This window comes from Oculina patagonica, chromosome 13 (genome assembly GCF_052425735.1).
Source record: "Oculina patagonica isolate OP01 chromosome 13, crgOcupat, whole genome shotgun sequence".
Classification (NCBI taxonomy): domain Eukaryota; kingdom Metazoa; phylum Cnidaria; class Anthozoa; order Scleractinia; family Oculinidae; genus Oculina; species Oculina patagonica.
In genome coordinates this window covers 17,537,826-17,557,432 of record NC_135770.1, presented here as the reverse complement: position 1 = coordinate 17,557,432, position 19,607 = coordinate 17,537,826, and the positions used below count along the sequence as shown (strand labels likewise).

At 38.6% G+C, this 19,607-nt stretch overlaps 1 protein-coding gene and 1 long non-coding RNA gene across 8 annotated transcripts in view; one reads left to right on the top strand and one right to left on the bottom strand.

Moving 5' to 3' along the window:
- Nucleotides 1–6,339, top strand: part of LOC144634564 (homeobox protein Meis1-like) — a 38,779-nt gene extending 32,440 nt beyond the window's left edge. For all 7 annotated transcript variants that reach the window (XM_078493561.1, XM_078493562.1, XM_078493563.1 and 4 more), the window contains 4 exons: nucleotides 709–832; nucleotides 3,937–4,085; nucleotides 4,771–4,847; nucleotides 5,148–6,339. In XM_078493561.1, the coding sequence (XP_078349687.1) occupies nucleotides 709–832; nucleotides 3,937–4,085; nucleotides 4,771–4,847; nucleotides 5,148–5,763 (966 nt within the window). In that variant the 3' untranslated portion in view covers nucleotides 5,764–6,339. The remainder of the gene's footprint in view (nucleotides 1–708; nucleotides 833–3,936; nucleotides 4,086–4,770; nucleotides 4,848–5,147) is intronic.
- Nucleotides 6,340–16,548: 10,209 nt separating this feature from the next.
- Nucleotides 16,549–19,574, bottom strand: LOC144634472 (uncharacterized). The gene is made up of 4 exons (XR_013567210.1): nucleotides 19,443–19,574; nucleotides 17,631–17,669; nucleotides 16,641–16,709; nucleotides 16,549–16,605 (listed from the first exon to the last, which is right to left on the bottom strand). It is a non-coding gene; the product is annotated as an uncharacterized LOC144634472 (long non-coding RNA).
- Between the last annotated feature and the right edge of the window lie 33 nt (nucleotides 19,575–19,607).

The following is a 19,607-nucleotide window of genomic DNA, read 5'->3' as shown; positions in this document are numbered from 1 at the left end:
CTTGATTGATGAATACTGACTGCAGTATTTACGTTGCGCCCCGCGGCGATGTTTTTAAAACTTTCATTGTCCAACAAGTTGAATAGCGAAGTGAAAACAATTTGTTGTGTGGTTACTGTATTAAAGACGGCCCGGTACAACGAGCCGTCACAAGAAGTCACAAAAAGTCATTTTGTAAACCATCAATTGGACACTTGTGATGGCGTTGTATTTTGTCAAGTTGTTAGAAGTTTTTATTGCGCCTAGACAGCTATTCTGGCGGATTGACGTGTTGAAAAAAGGTTCTTTCGTGTCTCAAACACTGGCCATTTATCTAAGATCAAATTCACACCTCTTCGTTTTGAACCTGACAAAAATCACTAACAATTGAATGGTTACCTGTTTTCACCTAAGACAGGTAAAACAAGCGCGCACTCAGACAGCGCGCGGGGATAAAACAACGAAATGGCGGATTAACTTGTAGAATTATTAGCGCGACGGGCCAATTTTCTTGTAGGTGGGATTTCGTCAATTACCTCTTCACAATCACTACTGACAAAAAGTATGTTAGATGTCGAAATTTTTACACCTCTCGCTTTGCTTTTCTTATTCACTTAATGTCAACTTTGTGAAAGGATTTCAATTGTTTCCTCGTATTTCACGAGATAACACGAGCAGTTCACGCGATCTATCACTCATCTCTGTGCTTATTTCTTTCGCTCTTTGCAGCCAACGAACCCTCCAAGCTGGCAACCCGGTCAAGGGGATGAAGCCACCGGTTCGGGCTCCAACTCTCAATCGTCGTCTCGACCACCGTCCAACTCTGGGGTCGATGGGCCCACAACTCCGGAAGGTGAGGAAATGACTAAAGCTTTTATTAAAAGCGACATTTCTATCACTTCTTTATTAAATTGTTTCCGTATTCGATGTCTTTTTAATAATGTCTTCAATAATATATCACTAAAAGGAGAATTTATCAGGGGGTACTGTTTTATCGCGCCTTTATTATGCTAAATGAGTAGCTCTTGGCCATTGTTGTAATCCACGTTGGCAATTATATAAAGAGTGGGATTGAACAGTGAAATTATTGGTTCAGCCCTACGTCTATTCTTGCAGGCTTTTATTGAGTTGAAAGCTTTATGTCTCTGTTGACACAGCTGCATAAAGGCTTTCTTTCTGTTGGTAATTAAAAAGAATATCACTTTACGCGTTTTACGACGCGAAAGGATAAGGCATATGCAAATTCTGCTACGTTTCCTTCATATGCATAAGGTTGTAGTCATTATCTGTCGTTTGCTAGCACAAGCAAAACATTGTTCACGGAAGACGTTTTCGCCAGCGCTTTTTTTTTTGCAAATGATAAACAGACAGCGATCGATAATGAGTCTTCGAAATGAGCCCTAAAAAGTTCGCGGATAGCTTATCGCGTGTTTTCCATTCGGTGAACGCCTTCTTTTGATTGCGAGGTGACAAGAATATTTTCTAGTACAAACATCACTAATTGTCAAAGAAAAGTTACAATTAAGGCGAGGCGAACGGCAAATTTTTTTTCCTCCCAAAACTAGTTCGCTTTGTGTGATCAAACAAAGGAAAAGAAAATCGTTTGGAGAAATTATTTTGACAATAAAGAGACGATAAAATTAACAGCTAGTAACAGATGTGCCATTTTCGTTTACAGAGTGTCAAACATGAAGTTTTCTGAAAAGCGAAAACTGAAGAAATCATTTATAATGGACAAAAGAATATTTATAAAATAGTCTTCGCCTGTCAAAAACGAAGGCTCTTTCGAGAATTTCGGTTGCGCTACTAATCAGCAATTTTTCTCCCAGGAATGGAGCCAAATGTTAATTAACCGCAGGGCCATGTCAGTTATTCGGGCAATTTTGACAAGAGCTTCTTGTCTTTATGCGACGTAAGCCTTCGTTGTCAAGATTTCATATAGCTCACTTAAGTTGGAAAATGTGTGTATTTTAAAAATATTGAAGCCGATAATAGCTTGCCTTTCATTTAAGTGCATGTGTACCATCCCTTTCTGTCATTGTCTCAATTCTTGACAGTATTTCTTGATTCTTTGATAAATCTGACAAGATAGCCTCTTGCAATTTCCTCCAGTAATTTCCTGAAGTAGTGTCAACCAATAATTCATTATGCTTTTGTCGTCACTTATATCTACAATCTCCGGGGTTTAGTTTCGGGATTCTAGAAGTGAAAAACAAAGAGGAACGAGCTCTCGCAAATTAGTGCGCGCCACTTCTCGTCGGGCTCGTCTCGTTTCCACAATCGTTAATTTTTCAAAGACTTTTGTGGTCTTCAAGTGGTTTTGGAATTCGTACTTTCTATGCCCTCTCGAAGATGCCTCACGGAAAACAGTTTCAAGAGCTTTATTGCTGTCACGAGCGAATACCAGGTGAAAGAAGAGTAACATGAATTAGTATGACTAAGGGCTGTTGTAAGTATTTAAGTGAACCTGATGGATTTTGTCAGCATCCAAGTGCTGGGAGTGTCAAATTTCAAGCATCTAGCTGTTGTAAATTCTTCTCATGGTGGTGAAATTTTAGTCTTTTATCTTGGCAATGCCCCTTGAGCAAATTAATTAAGCTCAAATAACGCGGGTTTTAGGCTTGGTCGGCCATTCACTGTCTTATCAGCTTGTTGAAGGTAGTTTAAATCGTGCTCAAATTTCCCATCTCGGTTTTGGTGCTTTTAGAGATAGGAAACAAAGCCATAAAACGCGGTGATAGCATTCGATTAAGTTAATTGCTTCTTGTCAAAGGATTTAAAACAAAACTTATCCTCGAGAATCGGCTGGAAGAGTTAAGATTTTAGTTCTACTTCGGTTATAACATCTCATCACCAAAGTCAAAGCTCTCGATTGAAAAGTAGTCAGTAAAAGTGATCTTTTGTTAATCCTTAGTTGATGTATGACGAATTTTGCTCCTCGAGTGACACAAATGCACGCATCTATGTTAAGAAGGATTTAGTTTTTACTGCCATTAATAATCCGGTAGGCTTAAGCGCCAACTTCATTGCTTCGCAGCATGCGTCTTGTTTAGCGAGGTGGCCGCGTTTCCATGTTATTTTTCTCCTTCCTTGAGCTCTATTCAATTTCCAACCAGATGTTTGCTTGCGTTTCGCCTCATTTTCATAAAGATGTCATTTTCAGAAAGGGAGTTTGACTTGGAGTATTTAGCATTCTTTCGTGATGTTTACATAATCCAAGACACTGAGCTAACATTTCCTCCCTTTTCCACCCACTATTTACATTGTCGCTTCTTAAGAGGCATAATGTGGCATGCGATGCTGTAAAAAAAAAAAAATGACTGGGGCAAAGCGGTTGGAGGAACTCGAGTGGAGGGTGGGGCCTTCGCAGAAGGAAAATATTTTTTTGCTTCCCAGTCGCTAACTGGCAAAAGAAAACCGTTCCACCCTTTCCATTGTTTCCTCGCGAGAGGTTTAAGTCAACAGACATATCGCGGCTCTCTTATCTCGGTCATCCATTCGATGGGAACTTGGAGTGTTTTCACTAATATGTATTTGAAGGAAATGGGTTGTCTTGTCTTGAATGACACCAATAGCGCTATTGCGAAAAGTTCTGGGAAAGTGTCAAGTAGGTCTTTGTGTTTTTTGACAGGAAACTAGAGTAGCAGGTGTTGCTATAAGCCTCTTCTCTTTGGCAGCAGCCAGAGAGTGTTAACCTTCAAGCCTACACAAGAAAATTAGGCTGTCACAACGAGCCTAATCCTGCCTGTATGCAAAACTGCCTGTCGACGCTATTAAACCTTTTCAAGTGAATGAGGGGATAAAACTTGCAAATCTGATCGCCTTAACAACGTGTCGTATTCATTACTGTCTGTTTCAATATTCTCTCAGTGCTACGTGTAACAGAATAAGATCTTGAAGTGGCTCTCGGTAACGACAGTATTTTCTTAGAAAACATGGCCTGCCTCTTCATTTCAGACCCTTCGTTAAACACGTCTGTTGGCTCGGAAGATGGCACGGGAGACAACACGGACGACGAACAGTCTAAGAAAAGCCAAAAGAAAAGAGGGATCTTTCCAAAAGCTGCCACCAACATAATGAAGGCTTGGCTTTTTCAACATTTAACGGTAAAAAAATATTTTGTCTATACATGTTTGTTCAGTTTCTTTAGCATTCAATAGAACAAATTCTAAGCGATAACCAAAATTGCCGGCAAAATTTCTAGTTTGTGACATTAAGCGGCAGGGCTGTTTGGTTGTTTGGTTTTGTGGAGTAACAGAATAAAACAGGCGGGTGGGAACAACGCACCCTCCATTTCGCATTTAGCAGAGCGGGTTTCTTTTATTTTGTACCAATTTTTGAAAAGGAAAAGGCTTTGATTCCTATTATTTCTTTGTGATCTCTAACAATAATTGAACCGTAGTAGGCAAATTCTAAAAGTCTCCTTTAACTGCAGGGGACTTTAATTCTTGAGAGCAGAGGAACTCACAATAAACTGGTGGATGCATTGATCCTTGCGGCACCAGTTTGGGCCTCCTTGTTTCTTAGAACCTGTCTCACGCAATGTAACTGCTCAAAAACCGTGATTCAAAGTTCAATAATATTTTGTCGCTTTTCGTTTTAAACGTCTGATTTTATCGGTTAAATCTGTCTTTCGGAAATAGAAACGAAGCCTGCTCGAGGTTTTGCGGTTTAGTTGCAATTATCCGACTCATTCTTTTGTACTTACGCCTTGTAATTCCGATTGTCCTTCATCACAATGGCCTTTGTAAAGCATGGGATGAACGAGTTTTTAATATCTTTGCCTTTTAGCATCCGTACCCATCCGAAGAACAGAAGCGATCTTTGGCTCAAGAAACCGGACTAACTATCTTACAAGTCAACAATTGGTGAGTGTGTTTCATTGTAAGAAAATATATTAACAGTTTTCGTGTCAGCTTAACTCGCAAAACCTTTGATAAGAAACATAGGATTGAACAAAGCAAGGCAGCTATTTAAAATGTTGTTGAGCGCGAGAGCAAATTGTACAAAGAACTGAAGAAGTCTTTACAATTATGATATTCTTTTTTTGGGACATTTTGCCTCTTCCTTCCTGTTCGTTTCTTGCCGGAAAGTTTTGTCAATGTATTTGTTGATGTTTCACAAAACCCAGGAGCAGGATGTTAAAACTGTTTCATTAATTTTGGCAGGTTCATCAACGCTAGAAGACGTATTGTTCAACCGATGATAGATGCCTCGAACAGAGCAGGAAAGTCACCGGTTGTCACGGTGTTTAAGTCAAGGCGACGGAAAAACTCGCTAGGTCAAGGACTTCCTTCACCAGGACCGCGATTCGGCCCTCCAGGAGCACCCCCAGGATATTACCCAGATCAGCATCACCCGCCTCCACATCCCAATTACCACATGGATGGCGGAGTTCCACAGCCCCCGCATTTTGGACCAAGAGGGTACATCCAAACAGGCGATCCCTCAGTTAGTGGAGTGGGTACAATGCCTCCCATGTCAGCCATGTCGGCAGGACCGCATTCCATGCACGCTCAAATGCCCGCACACGCCTACAGATCGCAAATGCCTCCAACCTCAGTCCACCAGGGTCAGCCCATGTATATCCCTGGTCACCCACATGCCATGATGATGCCCCCACCGGGGCACCCGCACGCTCATCCTCATCATCCTGGCCACCCGGGACATCCCGGACACCCAGGAGCACAGCTTATACCTTCCACACAAACATCACCCACTTTAATTTCATCTGAAAATGTGTTGACAATGACACAACCCGTCATGGACATGCACTCTAGTTAAGGATGAACGAAAATATGAACAGAGTTTACTGATTTATCGCCCTGCCTTGTTTTTGTTTTCGCGTTGAACGTCGATAGCCTCTTAGTGAAGTATTTTTAGACATACAAACACAAAATATAGAATTATTGATTATATTCCCAGAAAGTTTGTAAAACTTTCGGTTTATGAAGATTTTATAGGAAAATTCAATGAATAGATATGCCGTGTTATTATAGAGTTCCATTAAACTTGCTCCCTGTCGTGTGATGATTACCACTGATATTCTTCCTTTCAAAAAGGACATTTTAGAGAATTTTAGAGAATCAAATCAGTTTTTGTATGATTTTAAAACAGTTTCTTCCAAGAAAGGTGTTAATGTTGATATGATGTACCATATTTGAGTAATAACGACAGTTTCGTAGTATTTTGTTTATATGTGATGCTATTTTGTAAATGCAAATAGATAGACTTTTAAAATTAACCCAGATATATATATGATCATGATTCAAAATTATGTATTTGTTAATGAGAATTGAAAGAAGAAACATAAATATAATGCTCGCTGAATGCATCGCGAGACTTGGCCCTTTTACTGAGTTTTCAGTGGTCTTTTTATTGTCTTTCTAAACAGTAGTTGTAATTTTCGTGTTCTCCCGCCATAAAACATCCTTAGTTCTAAACGTTACAAAGATGAGAAGTATAAAGGCTCCCTAACACAAAACATTACTTGTTTTGTGGTTGGACTGTGTTTGCCAACGACTACAGGCACCCTTTTATTTAATAATTCCCACAAACCAACCCACTGACAAACAAACAGTTGGAACGAGGACGAACGAGTCTCTCTTCTTTTTGAAAGAAATGTTCCTAAAACGCTGAAATTCTGCTAAAGCAAAATAACAGTGTAAGGATGTGGAATAATAGAATAGAGTGTGGGTGTGTGCGGGAGTGGCAATGACACCGGTCAAAACATTTTGAGAAAGTTCCAGTTACAGCAGGATATTTTTTAATTTTGGTCCGCTTTTCAAGAATGATCAATTTTAATCATTTGAATATTCCAAAATAACTTCGCGCAGCAAAAAGAAAACTGAAAAATATCGCGTGATCAGAGCGAGTTGTGAAGAGGTGGTTGTGAAAATAAGCGCCGTCGCTTTGTTTTTCCATAGAATAAGAACGCCACTTTTATGGCTACGCTAAACGGTGTCGCGAGAAGACCCAGCGGGAACGCAAGGATATTTGTTTCGTTTTAATACATTTAAAACAATTGCACCTGCGATAAACCACGATTCACTGCTAGAAGTCTGAGAAACCAAGCACGTGAAGCAACTAGAGAGGAATTGGTAGAAATAGATATTTTACTAGAAGTGACAGTCCGTGACAGCAACCCAAGTGGAACGCTTATTAAAAGCAAGCAAACAAGACAGCTCGACTTTTCAATATACATTTGGAATAATTGAATACAGAAATTGTGACAACCTCTTGAGTAGTTCGTCTGGTAGCTCCCATAATACCGGGGAGTTGTTTCAGTTGTCACGTAGCAGCAATACACTAGTTGTTTTCGTTTTCTCGTTATTTGCACGCAGAAAAGAGCTCAAAGAGACAATAACATTGCACTATACTAAAAAACGAGGTCCCTTTTACACAGGAAACTAAAAAATGTGTTTCCAAGCAGAAATAATGTGGCCACTAGTAAGGTGACTTTGTGAAGAGGAGGCGGTTTTGCTTCGCAGCGACCCACAAGTCTTTCAGGTGGAACACTGGTGTTCTGACCTGCCTCTCTCGATTGTTTCACTTAAGAAACGGACACCTTTTATGACTACCAAATTAAAAAACAACCCTGAAGACAAAAGAAAGAAATTGCTTTGTTGACAGTCTGCGAACATAATGACAATCTGTCAAAACGCAACACTTTTGCAGTTATTAAAACCGAGAAAACATCATGCACTCAGAAGAAAGAAAATAAACGGACATGCAAGCGTTACTTCTAGACATGAAAAGAAAACTAAACACTTTGAACATTTTTATTCGTTAAGGTGTCCCAACCCTTATGAATGAATTTTAGATACATTTGAAGAATCTCTAAGAGGTTTGCCCTCTTCTTAACATAATAACGTTTGAACAGAAGTACTACATGATAATTAATCAATTTTTGCGTTCAAAATTATTACCCTGCCGATGTCAACTACGACAAATTCGAAAGGCGTGAAAATATTGTTAAAATAAAGCTTTTGCGAGTTTTCAAACGAATTCAGTACTGTATACACAATTTATGCCCATTCTTGTCGCACGCTTTACAACCTAATAAGAAAAATATACAATTCCAAGTCTTGTACGAAATGTCCGCTTCTGTTCGACGGACAATAATTGAACAAAGTCACTTTATCCTGGCTCTATGCAAGTCGTTTTGTCTAAGTTAGTTGAAACTGATGAAAACTGCAAGGGCGTAGCTGAAGAAACTTAAATATCACTTGTGTCTCAGTTCTCTAAGTAAAGGAGTCTCAATTCTCAAAGTAGAATTAAAGCAAGGCACCTAACTGTTGCTTCCATTTGGCAATCACTTATCGTTTGGAGAATTTGCTCGTTTCCAAGAAAATGCTTTTAGATCGCTTTAAATGAATTGTCTTATTGGGATCTGAGAGTTCAGGGTGGTCTATCGTGATAAAAATGCCCTCGTGCGTGGGATACCCTGCCGAACGGTAAACTAGGATGACACGCAAACAATCACTGAAAGTAAGGTGGACTATCAAGGCTTTGCACCAGATTTCAAAGAAATGGCAAAGTTGCGAAACTTTCCACAATTTCACAACCTTTGTGGGTTACTGTTCCACCTGATGAGACAACTGCACAATTTCAACTGTTGGATGGCTTGTCCTTCGTAACAATTACAAAGCGCATACAAGTCATTAAACAGCATTTCTAATGTGAAATAAAAACTGTACGAGTTCTTCCACTATTTACCAGTTAAAAAGACTCAGGTCTCTCAGCAAAATTAAATAAGAAGCATCATTTTCCGATTTTGCAAGTTTAGCGCTTGGCAAAATAAGCGTTCTTTAGAAAACACTACCAGCAACAAACAGTAGCTTTATTTGTTTGGTAATTGACAAATTGGTTTTTCTAAAATCACAAACACTTCCCTTTTCCAAAAGAATAAAAAAAAGGAAAAACTTTAACTAGTCACTCATACTGGCAGTAAATTTTAAGTGTTAAGGCGTAGATATCACATCACGAAGTCACCATCTGTTGTTTAGACAATAAATGGCCTCCTACATGGTACCGCGTGCGATAAAACTGAAAAGCATACCAAAATATTCATTGAGCAGAACTTACGGGCACCAGCCGTGTGATTCTGCACCTGTTTGTCGAAGATTTCTCAGTCTGATGGCATGTGGGCTCAAAGAAACAAATGCTCTGTACGCCATGGCATTTGTAAATCCATTTCCCTCCGAGTTTAAAACTGGGTTTCTCCATTCAATTCCTCATCATGTAGGAACATCTACAAGTAAACAAATGCTATGTATATTATAACATTTGCCAATCCTTCTTCCTCTCAAAGATAAACATGTTTCTCTTTCTTTCTCCGCCTTTTATTGTTCTTTGAAGATTTGACGAATTGCGGGAAGGAAACAAATACTGTACACGAGGAATCGTAGACCCCTTTTTCTCACAAAAAAATAAAAAATAAGTTTCTCTATTGAATTCCTTAACCTCGATGTCCCTTAAAGATTTTTCTGGTGGCATGTGTTGTCTGATGGCATGCGGTGCTGGGTTGAAAATGGTTTCACGCAACTACGTTTGCAAATCCTTCCTCCTCCTATCAATGAAATAAATTGAATAAGTTTCTCTATTCAGTTCTTCACCTTATTGTTCTGTACTGTAAAAGATTTGTCTAAAAGCACGTGGGCGTTCTGGAAACAAATGCACGCAAACACGCCTTTAACAGTGCAATCTTATTTTCTCCTCCCAAAAATAAAAATACGTTTCTCCACACAAACAATGCTTTACAATGACTGAAGCTTTCGTTTACCGTTTGCTTACAAGGGGAACGTTTTTGTGCGCCGCCCAGTCTACGACGTGTAGGGAAACCAGAAAGATTATATCACTGATGTTGATTGTTTTCGAATTGACTTAGGAGCGTTGCTTCTTACTCAGGCTTTATTGAAATGCTTCAACGGTAAGTGTTCATGTTATCGAAGCTACCTTCAGAAGAAGTCGTTTGATGGGGCTCACCATTGGAGCAACGATTGAAAAAGGAGTACTGGAGTGGCTCGTACTTACGCAGAAAGATATTTTTTGTGTTTTTGAACTGAAGGGCTATATTTAACCAACTGAAAGTGGAGGCTGCAACTGCTGAGTTATTAACAAGTCATCTTTTTTAGCAGTGAAAACTGGTGGCCTTGTGATTTGTGACAAATGTGGATACAAACAGTCGACAAAAGGGATTTGAGATCGTAAGAGTCGAGACGAAGACAAGGTCCAACTACTAAGACTCTGGAAGATTTTATTCTCATCCTAATCTTAAAACATCTTTTTTTAAATTTTCAAATTTTATTTGAAAGATTTTTCGATCATGGCGCCTTCTTGTATTGAAGAGCGAGAACGCCAAGGTATGTCTATTCTTGTGGGATGAGACAAGTGTGCAGTACAATGGTTTTATTTAAAGTTCCATTGATCTGAACGTTTATTATATCCGACATTGGTTTATTGCCTACCACTTATTAAACCATCAACTTCTTTATAAACCATCGGCGATATATTTTGCCATAGTTCCCTGTTGTTTGTTGTTTCTAGATAATTTTTAATCCCCTTAATATTCTCTCAGACTCTTTGTTATTTTACATTTAATGTTATTAAGTTCCATCTGATACATTTAGTCCACTGTGTGTAAAATGTTTTCACCAGATTAACGGCTAGCTACGCTAGACAAAGACCCTGAGTTGTTCTTCTTTCACTGGACATGTTAGTTATCGAATGTTGTCACAGTAAACGCACGCTATACCATTTCGCTACGAACATGTTCGTTTTCTCTTTCTTTCCTTTGATTTCTTTGGGCTTGTCATGAATAAAGTACAGCAGAAGAAAGATACTGGGTAGATATTTAAATATAAACGATGTGCTAACACACCGCACCATTTACCAAAGCCGTTGAGCTGTTCTTCTTGCTTAAGCCCATGTTAGCCACCATAAACGTTAGAAAGTTACGCGATCTTTCTACGAAAAAGTTCATTTTATCTTTCTTCCGCTTAATTTCTTGGAGCTTTTAATGAGTAAACTGCAGTAGAAGATCGTTACCAGAAAGATATTTAAATATACATGGTTTAAACTAACACTCTTCACCGTTAAACAAAGCCTTGAGTTGTTCTTGTTAATCATTTCTCATTGCGGTTTTTGTTCATCGTTAGTCATACTATTTCCCAACTTAAATGTTTCTTTCTTTCATTAATTTATGTTTATTATCTATCGGTTTTTCTACAGCAGAAAATGATAAGTGAATAGAGTTAAAATACACGATGTATACTACTATGGGACAAATTGCAATTTTTCTACAAACAAGGGAATATACGCTGGACCATTTTCTTCAAGAACACTCAAAGCCAGTTACTTTTGAAGAGAAATAGTCATTAAAATTGTTAAAACCACTTTTCACTCTGGTGATGCCCCAGCCACCAGTTCTAACAATATAATGGCTCTCCATTTTTAATATAGTTCTTCTCCTTATAGACGCATTCTGTTCTAACTTAGAAAGGCTATAGAACAGAATAAGTGAGACAGTATACACTGCTCTGCTTGCTGTCTAACACTAGTTATGTCAGGGGACAAAAAAAGATGTTTTTGTATATGTAAACTGGTAAAACGTTGTTTGTTTCTCTACAACTTACACATTCCCCGACTGCATTTCAGTTAAAAGAACAACCTCGTGCAGTTGCAGTTATAGTGGCCACACTACAGAATTACTTCATAAAGACTACTTCAACTACTAGGGAAAAAGACAATTCAGTTAAAATAAGTTTATATGTTTAGATTTCTCCAACTCAAATGTGGTTCATGTTTTTCTTCTCGACATAAACACCATGGGGGGTTGACGCACGTAGCCACTGCAGTGAAATCTCGACATTCTTTTGTCTGTTGCGTGGCACTATTTGCCGCTATTTTCGAGTGTCTTTATTTTCAAACTTATGGAATTTAATTTAACCAGTTTACACTTTATAGCTGGACATTGTTCCTTCAGAAATGGAAGGAATTTGCCCCCAAGGAAGAAGCACATTTCTTATGTAAATAGCCTTTAATGTCGAATGTTTCACAGAAACAAGTGAACAACAATTATGGAACACGTTTGAAAAGAATTTCGACAGTTAGGTTATAGCATTCCAAATAGCAACCGCCGTTCCCTGTTAGCTACCACCTTGAGAGAAAACAAAGAGCCATTTATAACCTGTATCTTGTGTCTTTACAATCACAATGTATCAGTCTCAACAGAAAAACTTAACTAAACTATTAATTGTACACACAGAAAGGCGGCACGGAAGAAAAGAAGGGAGGCAAGATGCTGGAATAGATATATTTCCCATTAAGATGCGAATATTCTCACAAATAACTGTGTTTATTCACCGGGCGATACCAGCACTCACGCGTTCTGCGTTTTCGGTCGAGGAAATACGGAATAGAATTCGCTAAGGTACTTCTGCCAAGGAGCCTTTCCAAATAAGAAATTTCGAGCCATTTCTTTCGTTGTTTTGCTCAAAACAAGAAATCGGAGAAAACCATTTACCATAAGTCCACACCAACCCATTTGTTTGTTAGTTTAATAAGTTCACTCCAGTCCAAAACATTTGGCCTATGGACCTAGTGTTATGAAAGCTTCTTAATTATTCATTTCCCACGTTTTATCATTTAATTCAAGAGGATATTTGGCCAAAGGGTTTCCTTTACAATCAATCGACTTGTGATAATTCGTGACGTGGAACCTTTGAACTTGGACCTGGGTGTGTTCTTTGTTTCATCGTCCTCCTTCTAACATCAATGCGTACAGAGGCGTTATCTGTTTTATCGGTCAATAACTTGCGATAAACTCCTCCCTATTTTCTGGTTAGTAAACAACGTTTCTTTCAACGTGTAAACACTTAACCGATTTGTCAAGGGCGAGAAAGTAAGACATGCAACGATTCCTTCTTAGCCAGATTTAAAAAACCCCTTAATTGCAGCAGGTATGTCTGATTTATACCATATTCAAAAGAAATAAACGTGTACTTCCTGACAAAAATTAACACCAGCTTTATCAGCTTTCCGAAAGCCATACTGCCCTTTACAGTGGGCGTGTCACGGTTGGTTTCTCCAAGGTCATGTACTAGACAGAGTATCAAAAGAAACTTGGAATATTGACAGAACCCGAACGTGTCCGGTTTATCGAATCAAACAATCAGCTATGAAAATAGTATCAGAGAACGATACTCAAGAAAAAACTACTTAAAAGACACGTGTTAAGTCCCACTGTTTGCATTTCGCACGCGGTAGCTTTGCCAAATATTTTTTATTAACAGGAACATATTAAGTAAACATCCCAATTTCCATATCCAGCGTTTTCAACATATGAAACAAAAATATATATAAAAAAAGGAGAACAATTTTTATATTAAGATTCTAATATATTAGTCCAAACAGAGAGAGAAATGTGTACCGGTTTCAGATGTTTCTGCAGTAATACCAGAATAGAGAGTGTTTATAGTATTAACGAGACATTGAAAGGCGAAGAATTGTGTGCCTTTCAGCTGTGTGTGTTTGTGTTTCGCCAAGTTAAGATATGAAATAAAAAAGGTTTCAGAAGTACAATAATGATGAGGGTTAAAACATGCCTCAGTGCTTTAGCATAAAATAGTATAAAGGTTGCAGTAGAGCCTATTAGAACGTTCTAATTAATGCTCTTGTTAATGGCTTTGCCATTTTCTGAGTTCTCGGGAGCAAGGCCAATTTTAATCCGTCGTTCTTCCGTCGATTCGTGTAAGACTTTTTGATAACCACTGACTAGTGCATTTCGCTTTAGTGCATATTGCACAAATTTGTAAACCAGTTTCAATAGGAATATATGGACGACATAAAAGAATTATTCCATTCCACGATAGCCTTAGGATGGCGACAAAATGGCTGTGTTGACATTTAATTGTCTTTACTAAATAAAATAAAAACAAATCAAATAAAAATTATATATATTAAATAAATAAGAAATATATAATAAGTAGATAAATAAATAAATAAATAAATAATCATACAAACAAACAAACAAATGAATTAGATTTTCTTTTCACTGCAAATTCCTACTTATTTACAGGAATTTGCTGTGACATCCACCGAGTGGCTCTTCATCAACTGTTTCCTGGTCGAATTGGAATTTTAAAATGTTGGTTTGGCTATTGAGAGAAGGAAAACAGAAAACCCGGAGAAAACCCTCGAAGCAAGGACGAAAACCGACAACACTCAACTCACATTATGTTGCCTGGTACCGGATTCGAATTTTGTGGTTGTGTTCCTGTGGGTAGCACCATAAAGGATGATCTATAGGTGTCTTCTGCAGCAAGAGAATACAGTGGAACCCCGATATAACGATATGCCAAGGGGGCAGTAAAATTATATCGTTATATCGAGGAATCGTTATATCGGGGTTCCGTCCCATACATTTTACTATTGCCAGGACATAACATATTCATCGTTATATCGGGAATATCGTTATATCGAAGATCGTTATATCGGGGTTCCACTGTATGATGTATTCTCTTGACAGCAGGGTGCCCGTAAAACAGCACCAGTCTATACTCTATCATAAGGGAACGCGTAAACCAAACACGTTCTGAAGGAAGCGGGCTCTCTTGGCCGCCACGTGCACACTTTGGAAACATGCTTAGTGACCCTTGCATGATGCTGCATTGTTTAGCATTGTTTTGTTAGGAAGCTGTTTAAATGGTGACTGAACAGAAATTATATTGTTATCTTCTTCTACAAAGAAATGACATGGTCGACCCGAAAGAAATTCGAAAATTCAAAAAGTCAAGTCAAATAATGACTATAATGCACTGTCAGTATGCCAGCCATTAGGTACCCCGTAGCGCAATGATAGTTCATTTGGAAGCAATGAAAATGAACAATCCGTCATGTACGCGTTTTTCGCTCGAAAAAAAGCAGTGCAAAGTAGGCTGGTAAGCCCTAACCCAAGAAAACAACAAATGTTTTGCATTGTCGTTGGTAGACCTTGCTGCATGCCTTACCATATGCCATATGAAACATCACTGTGATGGATGCAAAGAGGTTGCAGTCGTTTTCCTTACGTGTAATCCACAGGCTACTAAAGACCAGACTAATGACTCTGACAGGCCTGAGGACCACAACGACCAGGACCACGTGTGATAGTAGATTCTTTAGATGTAATGTTAGCCTGTTAGACCGAAATGTACACGAACTCACCACGACGTTGATGTCGAAAAGACAATAGCAACGACGCAAAAGTGTCTGACAAAAAACTTTCACAACGGCTACAGTAAGAGACTAGGCCAATGACCATTAATTTGTGCCCGCCATCGTAATATCGCCAGTGATGGTGATCAAGCAAAATAAACACTTATTTGAGCCTCAAGGGCCAGTAAGTTAAGTCTCCTATTGACTACAGAACAAAGGTTTTATGAGGAGACTGGGCCAATTATTTTACTTCCAGGCCCAAGGAACTGTCTTATGGTGATCAAGCCAAAGAACCAATTCTGTGACCACCAAAGAGTCAGTAATGTATAACTCTCATGACTACAATGGTTCTCTGAGGAGACTAGGCCAATTATTTTACTTCCAGGCCCAAGGAATATATGAATCCGGTAGACATGCGTCCATCACTTGGTGTCCTTCAGGTGCAATTTCCACAGGCATTTGCGTCGGAATGATAAAGTATAAAGACGTTATGTTATATTCTGGCAAGTCATTCTCATCCATCATTTATTTATGAAGAGAAGCGATGGAACTGTTTCTATTTAGACATTAGCTCGAGCTTCTTAAGCCCACTTTCTTTTGTACTGAAATGAACAACACACCTCCCATCCATGTTGCCTTAGACTCCGCATCCCTGGAATTTGCAATGCATTTGCAGGGGGGGGGGAAAAAAACCCCCCAAAAAAAAAAAAAAAAAATAATATATACCATTTATTCCTCCTTCTCTTCTTTTCTTTCTTTTTTTTTTTTTTTTCCTTCCTTTTTCTTTTCTCTTTTCCCCTTTTTTTCCCTCAAAAAAAAAAAAACGCGAGCGCAGTTAATAAACAATCTGATGTGCCTAAATTCTGTTTTAAGGCAAGGGGTAAAATCTAGTTCAATGAAGTCCTGAAAATGACACTTTGATGAATAAATACATTTAAATACATGATATCAATTTCAATTACAGTGGTCGGTGGAGTATATGTACCCGCTGTTTGATGGCAAGGTCTATATGCAAAGTATAAATTAAATACTGATGTCACGAAGACTCGTAAAAAAGCTGATTAATTCTTGCACCTTACATTAGAATAAAGTCAGCCATCATCTAGAATATATTACCAGGGGAATTGTATAATGAGTGGAATATACAAACTAAGGCTCTACATTTTCAAGACTTAAGGACTTCCAAAAACCACACATAGAACACTATCATAGACACTTAACACGAAAAGATGCAAACATACTTACATGAATGTTTCAAAGGATAATTCTTTATACTGTCTTGATTCACACCTTCCTATCTGCGTGCATGAAAACTCAAATTATACACTAAGGAATTCAGGGGTTCCAATAACTGTCACAGTGCTTGTATGATGAAAAAGTCAGTGATGTAAACGTTTCTTGATCTTCCTTCAAACTGTGACCCAGGTTCTTTGCCTTTTATCGTTTTGTTTTTCTTTCCCTACCACTTGTGATTTTGTTGGCCTTTCAGTTCCCTTTGTTTCTGCAAAGGAGGGGGCATCCCCCTTTTTAGGCTGGAAGTATATGAAAGGGAAGGGACCTCACATGTTTAATTCGAATGAACCGCCTAACCACATTTTCATCTAAGTATTTAAAAAGGTTTCTCAAATGAAAGGTTTAGAAAATATACGCACTATACCCACTGTAGGTATGTGAAAGGGGTATTGTTTTTCATGGAAGGTATAGAAACCTTTTCTGTCAACTTAGGAGGTCTATCACAGGTTCAGGGGTTGGACCTTGTGTCGGAGCCTTGAACGTTTTTGAGTGCCTCCCCCTCCCCTCCCTTCCCCAGGTGTTGCTGTTGGAAACGTTTCCACCAAATGCCATGGGTCAGGGGGTAGGTTAAAGAGGTCTTGATATTTTGTGATTGATAAAATTACAATTATCTAACAATTAAGCACTTGTTGTAGCTTGTAAAAAAGTGTGAGTTTTTCCCATTTTTTCCCAACCTTTATCTTTGTTTTCTATACCTTTTTCAGGTCTGGAAAACTAATTGCAGATTTCCAAGCTTTTTCAAGAAAAATAGCTAAGTGTTTTGTTCCAGAAAAAATCTATCCCCTCGCCATGGAAGGTCATTGGAAATTCTGAAGGTAAGGGGGTCTTAAAGAAAGAAAAATCAAAGGAAAGTACCAACCTAAACTGGATTTTTGCAGAGGGAAGGAGGGGTTTAAACCAATAAACCCCCTGTTGGAGCAGTATGGATATTTTCTGGAACAACACAATAAATGTACTCAATTACAAAGTGCACTTTTATGGTATGTTAGAAGGGCATTAACCCTGTACAGATCCCCATCCCACTTAAACTACCTCAATAAAACGTTAACATATGATTGTGTCTAATAGTGGCTAGAAGACATTCATGCCCACTTTGTCTATTGTTTGTTTACTTTTGACATTAATTAATACATCTTACACATATTCAATACCTAACACACCTTGCGTGTTGCTTGGGACTAGGTGTATGAAACAGCAAACTAGAAATAGAAAGGAAAGGATGAGGAAAGGTATGATTCTAAGACCTTCTAATAAGGGTGGGAGAGTTATGGGAGGTGGGAGAAGAGAGGGCAGGAGGCATGACTCTTAAAGTGGTGTGAGCCAGGAGAAATTGAGAAAAATTTTGCAACATCACAAAATTTTTTACACTAGAAACAGCAAAAGAGGTGGAAACCATTAAGGAAAGAGGGAAGTTCGTCCCCCTTTCCCCCCTCCTCCACCTACTAAACTGCTCAAAAGTTTAAAAAAACAAAGTTAATCTGAGCCACCAAATGTGGAATGTACAAGGTGGCGCCGGAGAAGGAAATGACTGAAAAGTTTTTTTTTCACCCAAAAGGCCTCATTTCTTCATTGAATATTATATTATGGGGGCAGGGATCTGTGTTTGACTACTAAAAACCTTTTCTCACTCTATAACCGCAACACAATTTTTGTGTGAGCTTTATTAATTGGTGCTTGGATTATTTGACCAAGAATGTTGCAGACCCAGTTAGTCTTTCTTCAAGTATATGTATCCTGTTGTCATTACCGTTATTGAAAATAACTGTAAACAGGTTAACTGGAGCTATTAAACTAGCTAAAGTGCAAGTTTGAAGGTCTGCAGGTCTGCATTTTTGTTGCACACTATTCATTACAGCTGGTCCAGGTGAGAGGCCCAAAAATGTTCCGGTGAAAACGTGAAATCTTTAGGGTCCAGAAATAAAATTTAGGGCGTGTTCATTTGGAATATTCTGGAATAAGAATATATGTTCCGGAAAATATTTCGCCTATTCTGCTCCTGGGAGCAGAATAGCCAGAATGGAAATCCAAGTATTCCCAAATGAGAAGAGCAGTCAAACGAGCGTTACCGCGCATTATTCCAATTATTCCTATTCTGGATTGATCCCAAACAAACACGCCCTTAGTCCAGGGTTCCTGTACTTCAACAAATACCCCCACCACCCCCACCCACCCACACCTGGAAAATGCAACATGTCAGTAAGGATGGGTCGATACTCGATACCAAATATTCGATACATCGATATTTTGACAATTCTGAAAAGTATCGATGCTTTCAAAAAATATCGCACTTTCGATACGTTTTCGATACAGCACAGGTGACCTGAGCCTGCGGTCTCCTGGCCAGCACCAGAGGTTCAAAAATGCAATTTTGCTCAAACAGAGACTGATGTTTTTGTCAATATATGAATTTTAATAGCATTGATTTGATGTCCACACCAGGGTCCACACATTGCTGATGCAACAGTGAAACAAAAGACTAAAAATCAACATTCCTGGCTAACATCTGTAATGCCAGGACTGTCTTTTGAATTCTCAGGCAAAACACGTGATATACCAATGACGTCCGGATGGAAATGATGTCATAATATTGATATCGATATCGACAAAAATGGCAAATATCGTATCGATATCGTATCGTTTTGAAAAACCTGTATCGGCCTATCTTTACATGTCAGTCCTGTGAAATGACTTTCCCAGATGGATATAATATTAATTTAAATATATTTTGTTCAGGCTTTGTTACTCAGGATTGTTGTTGAACATAGTTCCCTTTCTTCTTTCCATTAATTAAATAACACTGAAAAATCAAATTACCAGTAAGGGAGCTAGTAAAATGCTATTACTGCTTAAAATTGTTAAGATATAAGCGCTTTCCAACAAAACAGAGTGCGCGGAATAACGTGCATGATTGCCTTTGTGACCTGTATGACCCCAAAAATCCCACATTAGCACACAAAAATAACAATAATTACCAGTTAGACTCTCTGCCGCCTTCGACGTGTGGTGAGACCAATTTGTGACGAAAAAACGACCAAAACAATAGCCAAATTTACAGCTATAGCGATTCTCACAGTCCTTGAAACTATTTCACACCTTTGTAGAGGTGTCAGGGGTCTTTCTTTCCCGCCGAAAAAAAC